Source organism: Molothrus ater, chromosome 6 (assembly GCF_012460135.2).
Source record: "Molothrus ater isolate BHLD 08-10-18 breed brown headed cowbird chromosome 6, BPBGC_Mater_1.1, whole genome shotgun sequence".
NCBI lineage: Eukaryota > Metazoa > Chordata > Aves > Passeriformes > Icteridae > Molothrus > Molothrus ater.
This window is the reverse complement of record NC_050483.2, coordinates 60,562,161-60,576,459: the sequence shown is the minus strand read 5'-3', so window position 1 is coordinate 60,576,459 and position 14,299 is coordinate 60,562,161. Positions and strand designations below refer to the sequence as shown.

The 14,299-nt window shown below is 45.0% G+C and overlaps 1 protein-coding gene across 1 annotated transcript; it reads left to right on the top strand.

The window, feature by feature from the left end:
* Positions 1-5,461: 5,461 nt before the first annotated feature.
* On the top strand, positions 5,462-12,503 carry TMX1 (thioredoxin related transmembrane protein 1). The gene is made up of 8 exons (XM_036383911.2): positions 5,462-5,629; positions 5,709-5,824; positions 6,821-6,866; positions 7,438-7,566; positions 9,026-9,071; positions 9,150-9,251; positions 9,503-9,575; positions 9,947-12,503. Exons 1-8 carry the CDS (start codon positions 5,469-5,471, stop codon positions 10,123-10,125), a joined length of 852 nt encoding a protein of 283 aa, XP_036239804.1. The 5' UTR covers positions 5,462-5,468; the 3' UTR covers positions 10,126-12,503.
* Positions 12,504-14,299: the final 1,796 nt, after the last annotated feature.

Genomic DNA, 14,299 nt, shown 5'->3' with positions numbered 1-14,299 from the left:
ACTGCAGGGCTTGGAATCATCACCTGGCCAAAGCTTTCCTCAAGTGCTCCTTCCAAAGGTCAGCCCCAGGTGGGCGAGTGCTGGGCTCCTGCAGCTTTTCACCTGGTTCACTGTTCAGCTCAGCCTCAGGACACGTGAAGGTGCTTAAAAAACAGAGAGGAAAAAAAAAAAAAAAAGATAAAATAAGGAAAAATAGAACTGCTTCAATTTGTTCTGATTTAAAATATAAATGAATTAACATTCTGCAAAAAAGAAACCCAGTGAGTCAATCTGTGTGCAATTTTTTTAAAGTGGTTTTGAGCACTTAGAGAATGGAGTGAGTTTGTAGGATTTGTTCATCTCTGTGGCTTTAGCTTTTGGGGACAACATTGAGGCATTCGAGTGTTTGAGTATTTTATTTTTATTTTCAGCTCAAAAGAAAGCAAAGCCCAAAGGGAGCTGAGTCCTTCCATTTCCACTCCTACCTGCAGCATCTGAATTTATGAGGCACAGACATCGCCAAGAAAAGATGATTTCTTGATGACACAAGCCTCTCTTATTTCATCATCCTTCATCCTGGATCAAAACCCAAGAGCTCTGTGGACAGGAGAAATATCCCAGCATGGTTTGGGTTGGAAACACCTCAAAATCCACCTTGTTCCAACCCCCTGCCCTGGGCAGAGACACCTTCCACTAGACCAAGTTAAGGTTTTCACGATTTTCCCTCTGTCAAACAATTATCTGGGCTTGTGCCTCTTCCTGTGCATCACTACTGCTCACTCTAAATGGAGAATTATTTTCATGAAATTTAAAGACTCTTTGGTGGTGGTACTTTTGTAACCCCAATCCTGATCAATTTGTGGTTGTGTGTTGGTGGGAAGGTTTAAACTGACCAGAAAATCCCCTTTACCTTAGGAAAACAACCTAAACAATGAGCTCTTGGATAAAGAAAAAGCCTTGAAAGGTGATGGGGTGTCCCCAGCAGGAAATCCAGGTAATTCCTAACCAAAAAAGGATTCTCTTCCTTCACTCCTTCCCTTTAGAAGCAGCCTCAACTCTGCCTCTGTGTGGCAGCACTGAAAAAGAACATGAAAAATAATAAAATAATGAAAGATGTGTTTCTTTCTTAAGGTCACTTGGCTATTAACTCTCTTTATCCTGCCATGAACCTTGAAAGATGAGGCAGATAATTCTCCTGTCAGCCTGGGAGGGCTGAGGGGAGCAAGATGCCTCAAAGATAAGGTTAAGGCTTTCTTGTTCTCAAAACTTTACAGAGAATCAAGACAATGTCAATGTCATATTAATAACTGAGATACAAGTAACTCAGAGCAGTCATTACACTTAAAATAACTCCTGGAACCGAGCAGGGGAGGTATGAAGTTGTAATTTTCAGGGTTTTTCAAGCTGTTCCCATAGGGAGCTCATAGTGTGCCTTTGAAGAAATCTTTTTATTCACAGTGGTAAATTTATTTACACATGGTTACACAACAGATTTTAATGCACTTATTCCTCAACATATCTCAAATTATCAGGGATAATCACAGAAGTCACAGAAGTGTTTAGGTTGGAAAAGACCTTCAGGATCATTGAGTCCAGTTGTTACTCAGAGACAGCACTTTGCATTTCACCTGACTGCTGATGCAGAATGGAATATTCATGGATTATCAATAACAAATTTCAAAAATTCAATTATGCCTAAAACAGCAGTCAGCAGAGTGCTGCAAGCAGTGATTTATTCCTGAGTGCTGAATCAATGAATAACAAGTCCTTAATAATGCCTGTTCTCCTACAGACAGGAACATACACGTTGCACTACAGAAAAGTTGCTCAAATAAGATAAAATAAATTTAAAAACAAACAAATGCTGATTTATTCTTTTTTTTTCCCTGCACCTCTCAATGGCTGCCAAGGCTCTGGACTGTGGGATTTGAAATTATGGCAAAGGGGCAGGCAAAGAAATTGTCCAGGCAGGAAAGGGAAGGTGACATTACCACAGGAGCTGGAGAAAAATCTGTGTTAAAGAAAGTATGTGCATATGGAAAAGGAGGTTCCTTCCCTGGAAATGCTTCAGGTGGTGAGGGACAGGAGTGAGCAGATGTGGGATTTGTCTGCTTGTTAACATTGACCTGCTCCCTGATTTCTGCTTGAGAATTAATCACTCAGGTGTGGTCTTTGTGAGGGTCCCCAGGATGAGGGGAGAGATGAGAATTTGACTCCATGTTCTCAGAAGGCTGATTTATTATTATATTATATTATATTATATTATATTATATTATATTATATTATATTATATTATATTATGCTATACTAAACTACACTAAAGAAAGAGAAAGGATACATCAGAAGGCTGAACAAGAATGAATAATAAAAACCTGTGACTCCTCAGAGCCTTGACACAGCTGGCTGTGATTGGCCATTAATTAAAAACAATTCACATGTTAGGATAAACAACCTCCAGACCACATTCCAGAGCACCAAAACATGGAGAAGCTGGGGCTCCTCATCTTCCCAGGAGAAGAAATCCTGGCGAAGGGATTTTTCAGAAAACATCACGGTGACACTCAGGTGCTGTTCCTTTCTGCCATAAGTAAAGATCACAGAATCATGGAATGGTTTGGGTTGGAAGGAGCCTTAAATCCCACCCAGTTCCACCCTGTGCCATGGGCAGGGACAACTTCCACTGTCCCAGGTTACTCCAAACCCCAATATCCAGCCTGGCCTTGGACACTTCCAGGGATCCAGGGGCAGCCACAGCTGCTCTGGGCAGCAGCAGAGGGAAGCTGTGGCTGTTCTTTATCCCAGACACACAGGTTGGATGGAGAAGGGACTGTGGAGAAAGATTGGGGGTGATGGTTAATGAAAAACTCAACACAAGCCAGCAGTGTGTGCTCCCAGCCCATAAACCAATGGCTCCTAAATTTGGAAATACACTAAGGGGCTGGAGAGTGTGCAGAGAACGGAGCTGGGAAGGGAATGGAGCCCCAGGAAAGGCCCTGAGGGAGCTGGGCAGGGGCTGCAGAATCCCTGAGGGAGCTGGGCAGGGGCTGCAGAATCCCTGAGGGAGCCGGGCAGGGGCTGCAGAATCCCTGAGGAGCCGGGCAGGGGCTGCAGAATCCCTGAGGGAGCCGGGCAGGGGCTGCAGAATCCCTGAGGGAGCTGGGCAGGGGCTGCAGAATCCCTGAGGGAGCTGGGCAGGGGCTCAGCCTGGAGCAAAGGAGGCTCAGGGGCCCTTGTGGCTCTGCACAGCTCCTGCCAGGAGGGCACAGCCGGGGGGGTCGGGCTCTGCTCCAGGGCACAGGGACAGGAGCAGAGGGAACGGCCTCAGGCTGGGCCAGGGCAGGGTTTAGGCTGGGTGTGAGGAAGAATTTCCTCACAGGAAGGGTTGTTAAGCATCAGAAGGGTCTGATCAGGGAATGGTGGAGTGCCCATCCCTGGAGGTGCCCAGGGAATTCCTGGAGGTGGCACTCAGTGCTCTGGGCTGGGTGACGAGGTGGGGACCGGGCACAGCTGGGACTCGATGACCTCGGAGATCATTTCCAACGGTAATGTGAAAAACGCCAATCACTTGTTTTTAAAATTTTAAAAGTTTAATAGTAATAAAATGGTTATAAAAATAGCAATAGAATTAGAGTAATAATAATTTGGACAATTTGGATTAGGACAATATGAGACAATAAAAACAAAGAGTTACAGACTCCTTTCTGGGCAAAATAAGCCCGGAAAAGGCCTCACGTTACCAGAGGATTAACCCTTAAAAACAACAGCCTGTTGCATATTCATACAGCCTCATCCATGATGCAGAAATTCCATTCAAACACAGGATTCTGTCTGAGCAGTGTCAGCTTCTTCCTCTGAACCCTGGTGTCTCCAATCCTGAGCAAGGCAGGAAGAAGTTCATTTCTCCTGATAATGGAGCAATAAATTCTCTTTCTCTGAAAGATTCAGGTGTCCTGTGGCTGCTATCCGGTGTGAGTACCTCATTCCTTTCTTTAAAAAAAATATCCCACATACACAGTTTCTATTTTAACTACAAAAGTTACATTTAAACTACAAAACTAGGTTTACAATCCTACTAAAATGTCAATACAGCACTACCAATCAATATAACATAACACATACAGTAAATATCTGTGTAGAGCCACATTAATATGCACTTTTCACACTTAATGATTCTGTGATAAGGAGTAATGGGTGCAAACTGAAAGAAGGGATATTTAGGACATACAGAAGAAATCCTTCTGTCACTATAGGACACGAAATAACACGACACACACACATTGCTGTTTTCAAGGCAAAAAAAGAAATTTTATTTTTTGACTCTAACATTTATAGATTTCTAAAAGTGACAGTGGATTGGAGGGTGAAAGCGCCACCTCTCCAATGACACCGGGCAAACTAACAGTTTATCAAATTTCTCCTTTTCCATAAAAGCACGTAAAACAATGAGTCATTTACAGAAAGTGCGTGAGAAAGTTCGTTACAAAAATGTAAACATCAGAAGGCTTAGAAAATCTTAAAAAAATCAGGGTGACATCCTTCCCTGTGAGGGTGCTGAGGCCCTGGCACAGGTTACCCACCCATCCACGGCTGCCCCATCCCTGGTGTGCCATGGGGTGGGACGAGTCGGGAATTCCATCCCTTCCAATCCTAACCCTTCCAGGATTGCAAACCTTTCCAATGCCAACCATTCCAGGACTGCAATCCTTTCCAATGCCAACCATTCCAGGATTCCAATCCTTTCCAATGCCTTCCAATCCCGACCATTCCAGGATTCCAATCCCTTCTGATTCCAATCCCTTCCAATCCTGACCATTCCAGGATTCCAATCCCTTCCAAATCCCAACTGTTCCAGGATTCCAATCCCTTCCAATCCCAACCACTCCAGGATTCCAATCCCTTCCAAATCCCAACCGTTCCAGGATTCCAATGCCTTCCAATCCCAACCACTCCAGGATTCCAATCCCTTCTGATTCCAACCATCCTAGGATTCCAATCCATTCCAATCCCTTCCAATCCCAACCGTTCCAGGATTGCAATACTTTCCGATTCCAGTCCCCTCCACTCCCAACCATTTCAGAATTGCAATCCCTTGCGATTCCAATCCCTTCTGATTCCAATCCCTCCCAATCCCAACCACTCCAGGATTTCAATCCCGACCATTCCAGGACTGCAATCCCTTCTGATTCCAACCCCTTCCGATCCCCACCACTCCAGGATTCCGATCCCTTCCAAATCCCGACCATTCCAGGATTCCAATCCCAACCATTTCAGGATTGCGATCCCTTCCGATTTCAATCCTGGCCATTTCAGGATCCCAATCCCAACCATTCCAGGACTGCAATCCCTTCCGATTCCAATCCCTCCCATTCCAGGACTCCAACCCCTCCCGATGCCCCGCTCTCCCGGTTCCCGGTGCCTCCTCCCCGCTCCCCTCAGGGCGGGCCCGGCCGTGACGCGCCGGGAAGGCGGAAGGGGGGGGGCGGCCCAAGATGGCGGCGCCGGGCCGGGCCGGGCCCGCGCTGAGGGCTCCGCTCTGCGCTCTGCTCTGCCTGGCGCTGGCCGCCGCCGCCCGGGGCAGGCCGAGCCCCGTGAAGGTGCTGTCGGACGGGATGTGGCGGGAGCTGCTGCAGGACGAGTGGATGGTGGAGTTGTGAGTGGGGAGCGGCGCGGCGGGGGTGCCGGGGCGGTGTGAGGGCTCTGTGGGTGACCGCGCTGTGCCGCTCCCGCAGCTACGCGCCCTGGTGCCCCGCCTGCGAGAACCTGCAGCCCGAGTGGGAGAAGTTCGCCGAGTGGGGAGAGGACCTGGGGGTCAACGTGGCCAAAGTGGATGTGACCGAGCAGCCGGGTGAGAGGGGCTGGGAAGGGCTCCCGAAGCCCCCCGGGATCTGGGGAGCTGAGGGGTTTGGGGGTGCTCGTCTCCGGTGTGTGCTTGTGGGAGGCAGGCAGAAATAATAGGGGTAATAAAAGTGTTTTACTCATCTCTAGCTGTGTGACTAAACGCCCTGATCTTGCTTAATAGGATCCCAGAATGTTTTGGTTGGGAGGGACCTTGAAGATCATCCCATTCCAACCCCTACCGCACCTTCCACCATCCCAGGGAGCTCCAAGCCCTGTCCAGCCTGGCCTTGGACACTCCCAGGGATCCAGGGAAAGCTTCTCTGGGCACCCTGGGCCAGGTTCCACACAGGAACGAGACTGTCAGATAGTAGAGCAAATAAATATAATTGAATGAATAGAATAAAAAAAATTCATAGACTATAATAGGTAAAAACAATGAGAAGTTTTGTCCAGAGCATGATTTCAAGGAGATTTTTGGCCATACTTTTAAAGTTTCAGCCTTGCCATTCCAGTCCCTCCTTTGGTTGGGAGAAGGGAGCACAAACAATCTGCTCTGACTGTTCTGAGACTGTCCTGAAACTCTCCTGAAAATCTCCTGGAACTCTCCTGTCCCTGTGGGATTTGTAAGCCTGGCCTTCCCCACGCTGATCTCTTTCTCCAGAGCAGCTTTACTTTTGAAGCTTGCCTCACTTGGGTTATTTTCCTCAGGGTTTCTGGAGGCTGCAGATCCTGTTTGCAAAGGAGAGCCTCTCCCTCTGAAGAGCTGCAGCCAAAAGAGTCCAATGGAGCTGCTATCCCTGGATATCTCATTTTCCCCATGTTACTCTTTGTCCAGGGACCATTTTTTAAGTGTGTGCTGCTTTGACATGCACAAGGTTGTGTTGGATTGCATGGAAATATTGATACCCAGGCCTGCTGTTGTATTTTGGGGTGTTACAGCATTCCTTGCCTCTTTTTTTCCATAAAAATACTCAAAATACTCTTAAAATAACTTTCCTTACAGGGTTAAGTGGACGATTTATCATCACAGCCCTCCCTACCATCTATCAGTAAGTATGCAGGGCAGCAGGGGTTTTTTGGGGTGAGAGTGGGCATTTTTTTCTTCTTTTTTTTTGGCAAATAAATGAGATTTATTATGCTCTTTAAGAATAGGAGCTGCTTGTCACTGACACATCCACTGTCTCACCCACTGTGACCTTGTGCTGCCAGATGATTTCTTTTCCTTTCCCTTCAGGCCTTATTTATTCTGCCTTTTCATGGGTGTTTCTGTTTTGCAATCCTTTCTCTGTAGGTTGATCTTCAGTGCAGGTGTGTGGCAAGGGCTTTAGGAAGATCATTATCTTTCTTTTCTTTTCTTTTTTTTTTTTTTTTGTGGGATCACAGCCTAAAGCTAGCCAAGCTGTTTGTGGAATCAGTGTTCTGGAAATAACTTGGAGTAAGTCCAGGGGTTTGGAAAATGGTTTTTAGAGGCAGTATCAGCTAAAAAAAATAACACTGAGAAAGTGAATGTGTAAAAAATAGACAAGATGATGGGAGGGGGTTTGTTGGATGGAAACAAATGCTGCACTTGGTGCTTGGGTCATATAAATAAAGGATTTGGGTGATGTTGTTATTTTACAGCTGCAAAGATGGAGAGTTCAGGAGGTACCAGGGAGCAAGGAATAAAGCTGCCTTCATTAACTTCATCAGTGATGAGGAGTGGAAATCCATTGAACCAGTGTCCTCCTGGTTTGGTCCTTCCTCTTTCCTGTAAGCTTTGGGTTGGTTTTGTAACAATTTATTATCAAATGTCCTGAGGTGTGTCCTGCTCCCTGTTCCCAGCTCTGTGTGGGCAGGAGCTGTGGGAATGTGTGGGTGGGTGGGTGTCCCAATTCTTCCTCAGGTGTGGCAGGGTTGTGACCACAGCAGGGGTGACCTGAGCACTGTCACCACAGCAGAGATGACCTGAGCACTGTCACCACAGCAGAGGTGACCTGAGGGTTGTCACCACAGCAGGGGTGACCTGAGGGTTGTCACCACAGCAGGGGTGACCTGAGCACTGTCACCATAGCAGGAGTGACCTGAGCACTGTCACAGAGCAGGGGTGACCTGAGCACTGTCACCATAGCAGGGATGACCTGAGCGCTGTCACCACAGCAGAGGTGACCTGAGCACTGTCACCATAGCAGGGGTGACCTGAGGGTTGTCACCATAGCAGGGATGACCTGAGCATTGTCACCATAGCAGGGGTGACCTGAGCACTGTCACCACAGCAGGGGTGACCTGAGCACTGTCACCATAGCAGGAGTGACCTGAGCACTGTCACCATAGCAGGGGTGTCCCCAGCAGGGTTTACTTTAAAGCTTGAAGAGGTTTCCTAAACTCTTGTAGGGACCTTGCTGACCCTTGAAGTTTTTTGGTTTCTGATGGTTTTTGCCCAGCTAAATCCTGGGAAATTTCTTCCACTGTCTGGAGGAAATCACAGGGAAATCACAGAGGGATTCTCCATCAGGAACTGACAGGAAAAAGGGGATTGGGTTCAAACTGCCAAGGGAAATTTGGGTTTGATACATGCAAGGAATTCCTGGCTGTGAAGTTCTCTTACAAACTCTTACCCCACGCCAAGGAATGTGTGAAACTGGGCATTAATTCAGCATCAACAAGTTCTCTTATTATTTTCTGTACTCAGACACCAAACTTAAGTGTCTGAGGATCTCTCAGCTCTTATAACCTGATTTTCTTTTAATAGCTTAATTTTTTTTTTGTTTTAATAAAACCTCCTGGTGCTTCTTTCTTAATATCTCCACTGGAGTTCCAGCTGGCTTCTCACAGAGCATTGGTCCAGATAGAACAGAAAAGGGACTTGAAATTCACATGGATTAACTTTAACTTGGATTCAGCAGATCCAAGTTAAAGATATCTGGGAATTTATAGCTGTGCATGTATGAGCTGAGGTTGTTTCACACAGGTTTGAGGCTGAAATTATGGCAAAGGGACAGGCAATGGAATTATCCAGGCAGGAAAGGGAAGGTGACATCGTCACAGGAGCTGGGGGAAAATTTGTGTTTTAAAGTGTTCTCTTTTTAAGATTTTAAGGTGTTCTCAGTGCTCTCTTTTTAAGATTTTAAGGTGTTCTCACTGTTCTCTTTTTAAGATTTTAAGGTGTTCTCAGTGTTCTCTTTTTAAGATTTTAAGGTATTCTCAGTTTCTCTTCTGTGCTTTGTTTCAGGATGAGCAGCATGTCAGCGTTGTTCAAGTTGTCCATGTGGATCAGGGTATTTGCTTACATCCCCACTTCATTTCCTCCTCAATATGAAATCAGCTCTTTCTGAAATAATTCTCTTTTATTCTAGCATGGCCATGGCTATTTGACAGAAAACCTTGGAATGCCAGTCTGGGGCTCCTATGCAGTTTTTGGATTGGCCACTCTGTTCTTAGGAATGGTTCTGGGACTTGTAAGTGCAGCCCTTGGGGCTGAGGGTGACTTGGTTACACTTGTGCTGCCTCCACCTCAATTTTGGGGTGGGTTTTGGGGTACCCTGAGCTGGAACACAGGGATGGGGGCAGGATGGAGCCCCTATAATCCAAGGGGAAGCTGGATGGGATCCACCTGAGGGTAAATGCTTAGACTTGATCTGGAAGTTTTCCATCCTAAACAATTGCAATGAATGTTTGGGAGTTTCACCTTGGGTTTCTTTGGTTTCAGATGATGGTGTTCCTGGCAGACTGCATCTGTCCCTCCAAAAGGCACAGACCACCACAGCTCCAGCCTCAGCCAAGTAAGCCCACAGCAAACTTCTGATTCAGTGAAGCTGTTTGATAAATTTTATTTGGAGAAAATATTAAAGAAATCCTGGTGTCTGCAGGATGTGACGTGGAGTGGAGAACTTTGCATTTGGGATTGATGCCTCGCCCTTAGGGTTTATAATGGGTTGGGATTTGCTATTTAGTAAAGCTGGGGTATTTTTAAAACTGGTTTTAGGGATAGAAAAACTTTTGAGAGCATTTTCATACCTGAAAGACATGAAATTCCACATGGGCAGGGAGAGGAAATTCAGTGGAGCTCTCAGTGTCGCTGTGCTCGCCCGTGATGTTAAAAAAGTGGATTTTACTTTGGTATTTACTTGTGTGTTTTTCCTTTCTCCTCGAGGGAAACAAGGTCCAGAGTCAGCTCATCTGCTGAAGAACAGGTATGAAGAGCAGGAAGGAGATGAGGGAGATGTCTCAGATGAGGAAACGGAGGGGAAGGAGGGGAGCAAGAGAGACTCATCCCCGAGCGGTGTCCGGCAGCGCCCCGTGCCCGGTGCTGCTCCTCTGGAGAAATCTTAGCTGCATTTGCACCAGGATTAGTGCTTGAGTCAGCCACTCAAAGGGAGAGCAATGTCACATCCTCCAGCTTGAAGAGAAGAAATGACTCCTGGCTTGGTAATGTTGCTGCATTTCATCAATTCGGAGGAAATAATAACAATAAAATAAAAAAAGCATCAGGTATTCCAAAGGAAAAATTGCTGTTGCAAATGGCTGGAACTTCTCTTGTCTGTGTGCAGAGAAGTGCCAAGGAATAATTGCTGTGGCTTCTGGGATGATTTGTTCCCTAGGGATTATTTGGAAGAGAATGTAAACCAGAGTCATTCCTGCATTAGAGAGCATTAGCAAGGAAAATGCACTCACCTGGTTGTTGCTTAAACCTCCCAAAAGGGTTCCCTGCTCTTATACTGTTTGTCAGTATAAATTTCTAGCTGTGCCCTGAAGAAATGCTGAGGGAAAAGTTCCTTTAGTTATGGACCTAAAATTCCTTTAGTTTAGGCTTTTTATGAGACAAAAACTGCCTTTTGCTATGACAATGAGTGCTACAAACCCCCCCAACCTTTTTTCTTACAAAGAGCTGATGGAACTTAGCACAAGCACTCCTGCAGTGGGATCCTCTGGCTGTCCAGAACCCTGCTGCTTGCATCCATTTCTTCCAGAAAAAGCTGTAGAAAACTCTCTGAGCTTCTTGGCAAAGTAGTTTTCCTCTAGGAACAAGTGACAAGCAGCACCTTGAAGTCTTGTCTGTCTCTGTGACTCCATAGTTTACACACAGGGTTCTCTGTGCAAATCCTCTCCATTCCTCCTCCTGGGTGCCAGCAGGGCTTTGCTTGTTTTTAATCCATCATTTCTTACTCAAATCTTGCTGCAGATCCATGCAGGCTGTACCTGGCCTGAAGTTAAAATAACTCCTTTCTTTTTTTTTCCTCCTGTTTTCACAAAATCATTTTGAAACATTAAACCTGAATTTTTTTCTTGAAAAAAAAAGAAAAAAAAATTAGTTTACTGTTGTCTGTATGGTGTTTGTTTTCACTCTGTATAGAAATAAAAAGAATGCACATGCCCTTTGGACCAGTGTTGTAAAGAGTTTTCCATATTCTTTTGATTCAATTCCAAAGTTTTTGCAAGGGAAGGATGAGCCTAATACTGAGCACATTTAGATTTTTTTGCCAAGCTTGTTTCTGATTTTTTTTTGGTTTTTTTTTTTTTTGTTTAGCTTTATGGGTTCTTAGCTTTTATTTGTAGTTATTTAGGTTTTTTAGTGTTTAGTTTTTATTTGTAGTTATTTAGCAGCTTTTTTTTAATTGCCCATCTGACTTCTTCCCCTTTTTTTGTTTCTTTTCTCTACATTGGTGCTCTGGAATGACTTGACTTCAGTGCTGTGTGTTAGAAAGATAAACTGGTGTTTGAAAGGGTCTTCTTGGCTAAAATCTGTCCTTTTTTAAAGCTACAACCTCTCCTGGTGTTGGGATGAAGACCACTGTGTGCCAGAATTGCCCTTAAGGTGTTGGTTTTGTGGAATTGCCTTAAATTCTCTAAAAGTTCCCATCTCTGAGCCTTTGTCACTGATAAATAAAGCAATAAATAAAGAAATACTGAGGAGAAGTAGCAGCACTGCCTTGGATCAGTGGTGGTTTTGCAGTTTGGAGAGGGCTTGAGGAGACAGAAGTGCTGTAGCTGGTAGGAAAAAGTGTTGAGTTGTTTGAAAAGCTGAACTCTGCTCACTCCACTTGGGATATATTTCAATGTAGCTTTTCTAAGTGCACAGGTTTTAAATTTTTCAGTTACAACCAAACTTGGTGCAATACAGAGAGGACACCCTGCTGACTTGTGGCAAACTTTTCATTGTAAAAGAACACCCAACCTTTCCTTTGTTGTGCTGGACTTGTGGGCTCCTGCTTGAACAAGAACTTCCAGCAGGAATTTACATTTTTTTTTTCCTCTGCCTGCTGCTCACTTCTCCCTGCCTTAGGCACAGACCCAAACCCCAAACCTGCCTCGTGGGGGTGACTGTTCCCAGCTGTGCAGCTCCTGCTTGGATTATCCACAGGCAGCCTCTGCTGATCTCTGCTAATCTCACCCTGCAGATTTTGCAGAATATTATGGTTTTGTCCTGTGAATATTTAAGTTCCTTGATTGATTTTTTTTTTGTTTGTTTGTTTTAAAGATCTCTATTCCAAAGATGTTTACTGAGGCTGAGTGGTGTAACCTGAGTGTAAGAGCCTGTCCTTTGTGTGTTTTGATGTTGCCTGAATATCAATTTTGTAAAAACCACAATGCCCTTTCCATATCACCTGGACCAGGCCTGTTTTCATTCCAGAAAGAATTAATGACAATAATGTAACAATAATTTTGTTTTTCAGAGAGTCTTCAAGTAAAAAATAACCACCAGCTTTGGATTCCTGTGTTTGTGTCTTTTTCTTTTTTCTTGTTTTTAATTGCTCAGGTTCTTGCTGCTTAGTCATGAAACAGCTGCTTCCATGGATAAAAATTATAACCCTGAAGATATAAAAATGTTTTTCTGAAAAGTCAGGTGTGAGTAATAATTCAAAGTAAAGCTGCACTGAGTGATTTTTTAAAGTCAAGACTGGCTTGGGTACCTCACTTTGATAGATGGTTCCAATGGTTTGGGAAGGAGCTTTCACTCATGCCAGGCTTAGCCAGAAATGGTAATAAAATGTGGTTTTCTGTAGCAGAAAAATGTAGGCTGGAGTTGACAAATGATGTTTAAAATGAATTTTTTTGGTGGCTGCTTTCCTTTCTGTGGTTGCGTGAAACACTGCGAGGGGTGTGGGAGCTGCAGCTGGGCCCTCCCCTGGCCCTCCCACGCTCCCCCAAGCCCAGCAGCTGAAGGGATCAACACTCTGGGATTAATCCTGGAGTGGGAAGCTTAATTCCAACTGCTGGCAGCTCTGAAGTGAAGGAGGCTGCTTGGGGAGGAGACAAATCCAGGCAAGGAATGCTCAGGGTGTTCTGAGTTACAGCCAGTTCCTTCCCTCCATCCCTGCCCTTGGGGGTGTGGAACTTTCTGGAAAAGTGCAATAATGCTCTTAGCTCCACCCTGACAGGGGTAAGGAATTGAGAATTCCACAGGCACGCAGGGGATGCTCATAGAAACCTCACTCCCCTCCTCTTCCTCTCAGTGAGATGCATCCAACAGGGAGTAACAGCAGAAGGAAAAAAAAACCTAGGGGAAAAAACCAAGGGAAAAGTCAAACTGAAATAGTTTTGGGTATTAAAACGCTTGGGAATGGCCTGATAGGAAGGAAATGTCTGGGAATTGTTGGCAGTTGGTGTTTGCCAGATTGCCCAAGGTTGGGTTGGACATCAGTGGTTTCAGTTGTGATAATGCTTGGTGGGGAAGGAGACATTTCAGTGCTTAGCACTGGTTTAGAAACACCAAATACAATCTCAATTTTAAGGTTTCTTTGCTTTAAGAAGGGGGAGTTGTCTCTCCTGCAGGTGTCTTGTCCTTGGTTTGGCCTGGACAACATCACCTTTGGCCCTTCCCTGAGTTTATTCCATGGCTGATTCCCCACTCTTGGTCCAGCTTTTCTTTACCTTCAAAACTCCCTACTTTGATTAATCCAGTGACTTTCCAGAAGAATTTCTGCCTGAACCTCCCCTTTTCCCTCACTTTTCACTGCTTGAAACGTCCCAGCCACAAATTTCACTTCCCTTCAGCATTGCTTACAGAACTTCCCTTTCACTGCAAGGCAGATCCAAAAGGACAACTTTTAGGTCCTGGGAATTCTGCCTGCCCCAGGTGGGTTCCCAAAAACCAGGAGGAATCCTGGCCAGGAGGGGTTGAGGTGGATGTGGCTGATGTGTGAGGGATGTCCTTGAAGTGAGGGCAGGTTCTGAAATCCTTTGAACATCAGAGGGGAGAAAGCACCACTGAAATCTGGGTGTCTCTAAAAGGTTTTTTTCTATGTATGTATTAAAAGGTTTTTTAGTGTGTATCTAAAAGGTTGTTTTCTAAATTAAATTACAATTTATTTACAAATTTATTACAAATTTATTTACAAATTTATTACAAATTCTACCAAGGAGTTTTAAACTGCAAAATGAGACAGCATCAATGCAAGGTCACTATTAAAGATAATATTTTTCTCAGCTGTGCTTTTCCTTCCAGAGTCTTTGTTTTGCTGAGCCTGGACCTCAGTGCCCTTTTCCCCTCCATTTGTGTGACTGC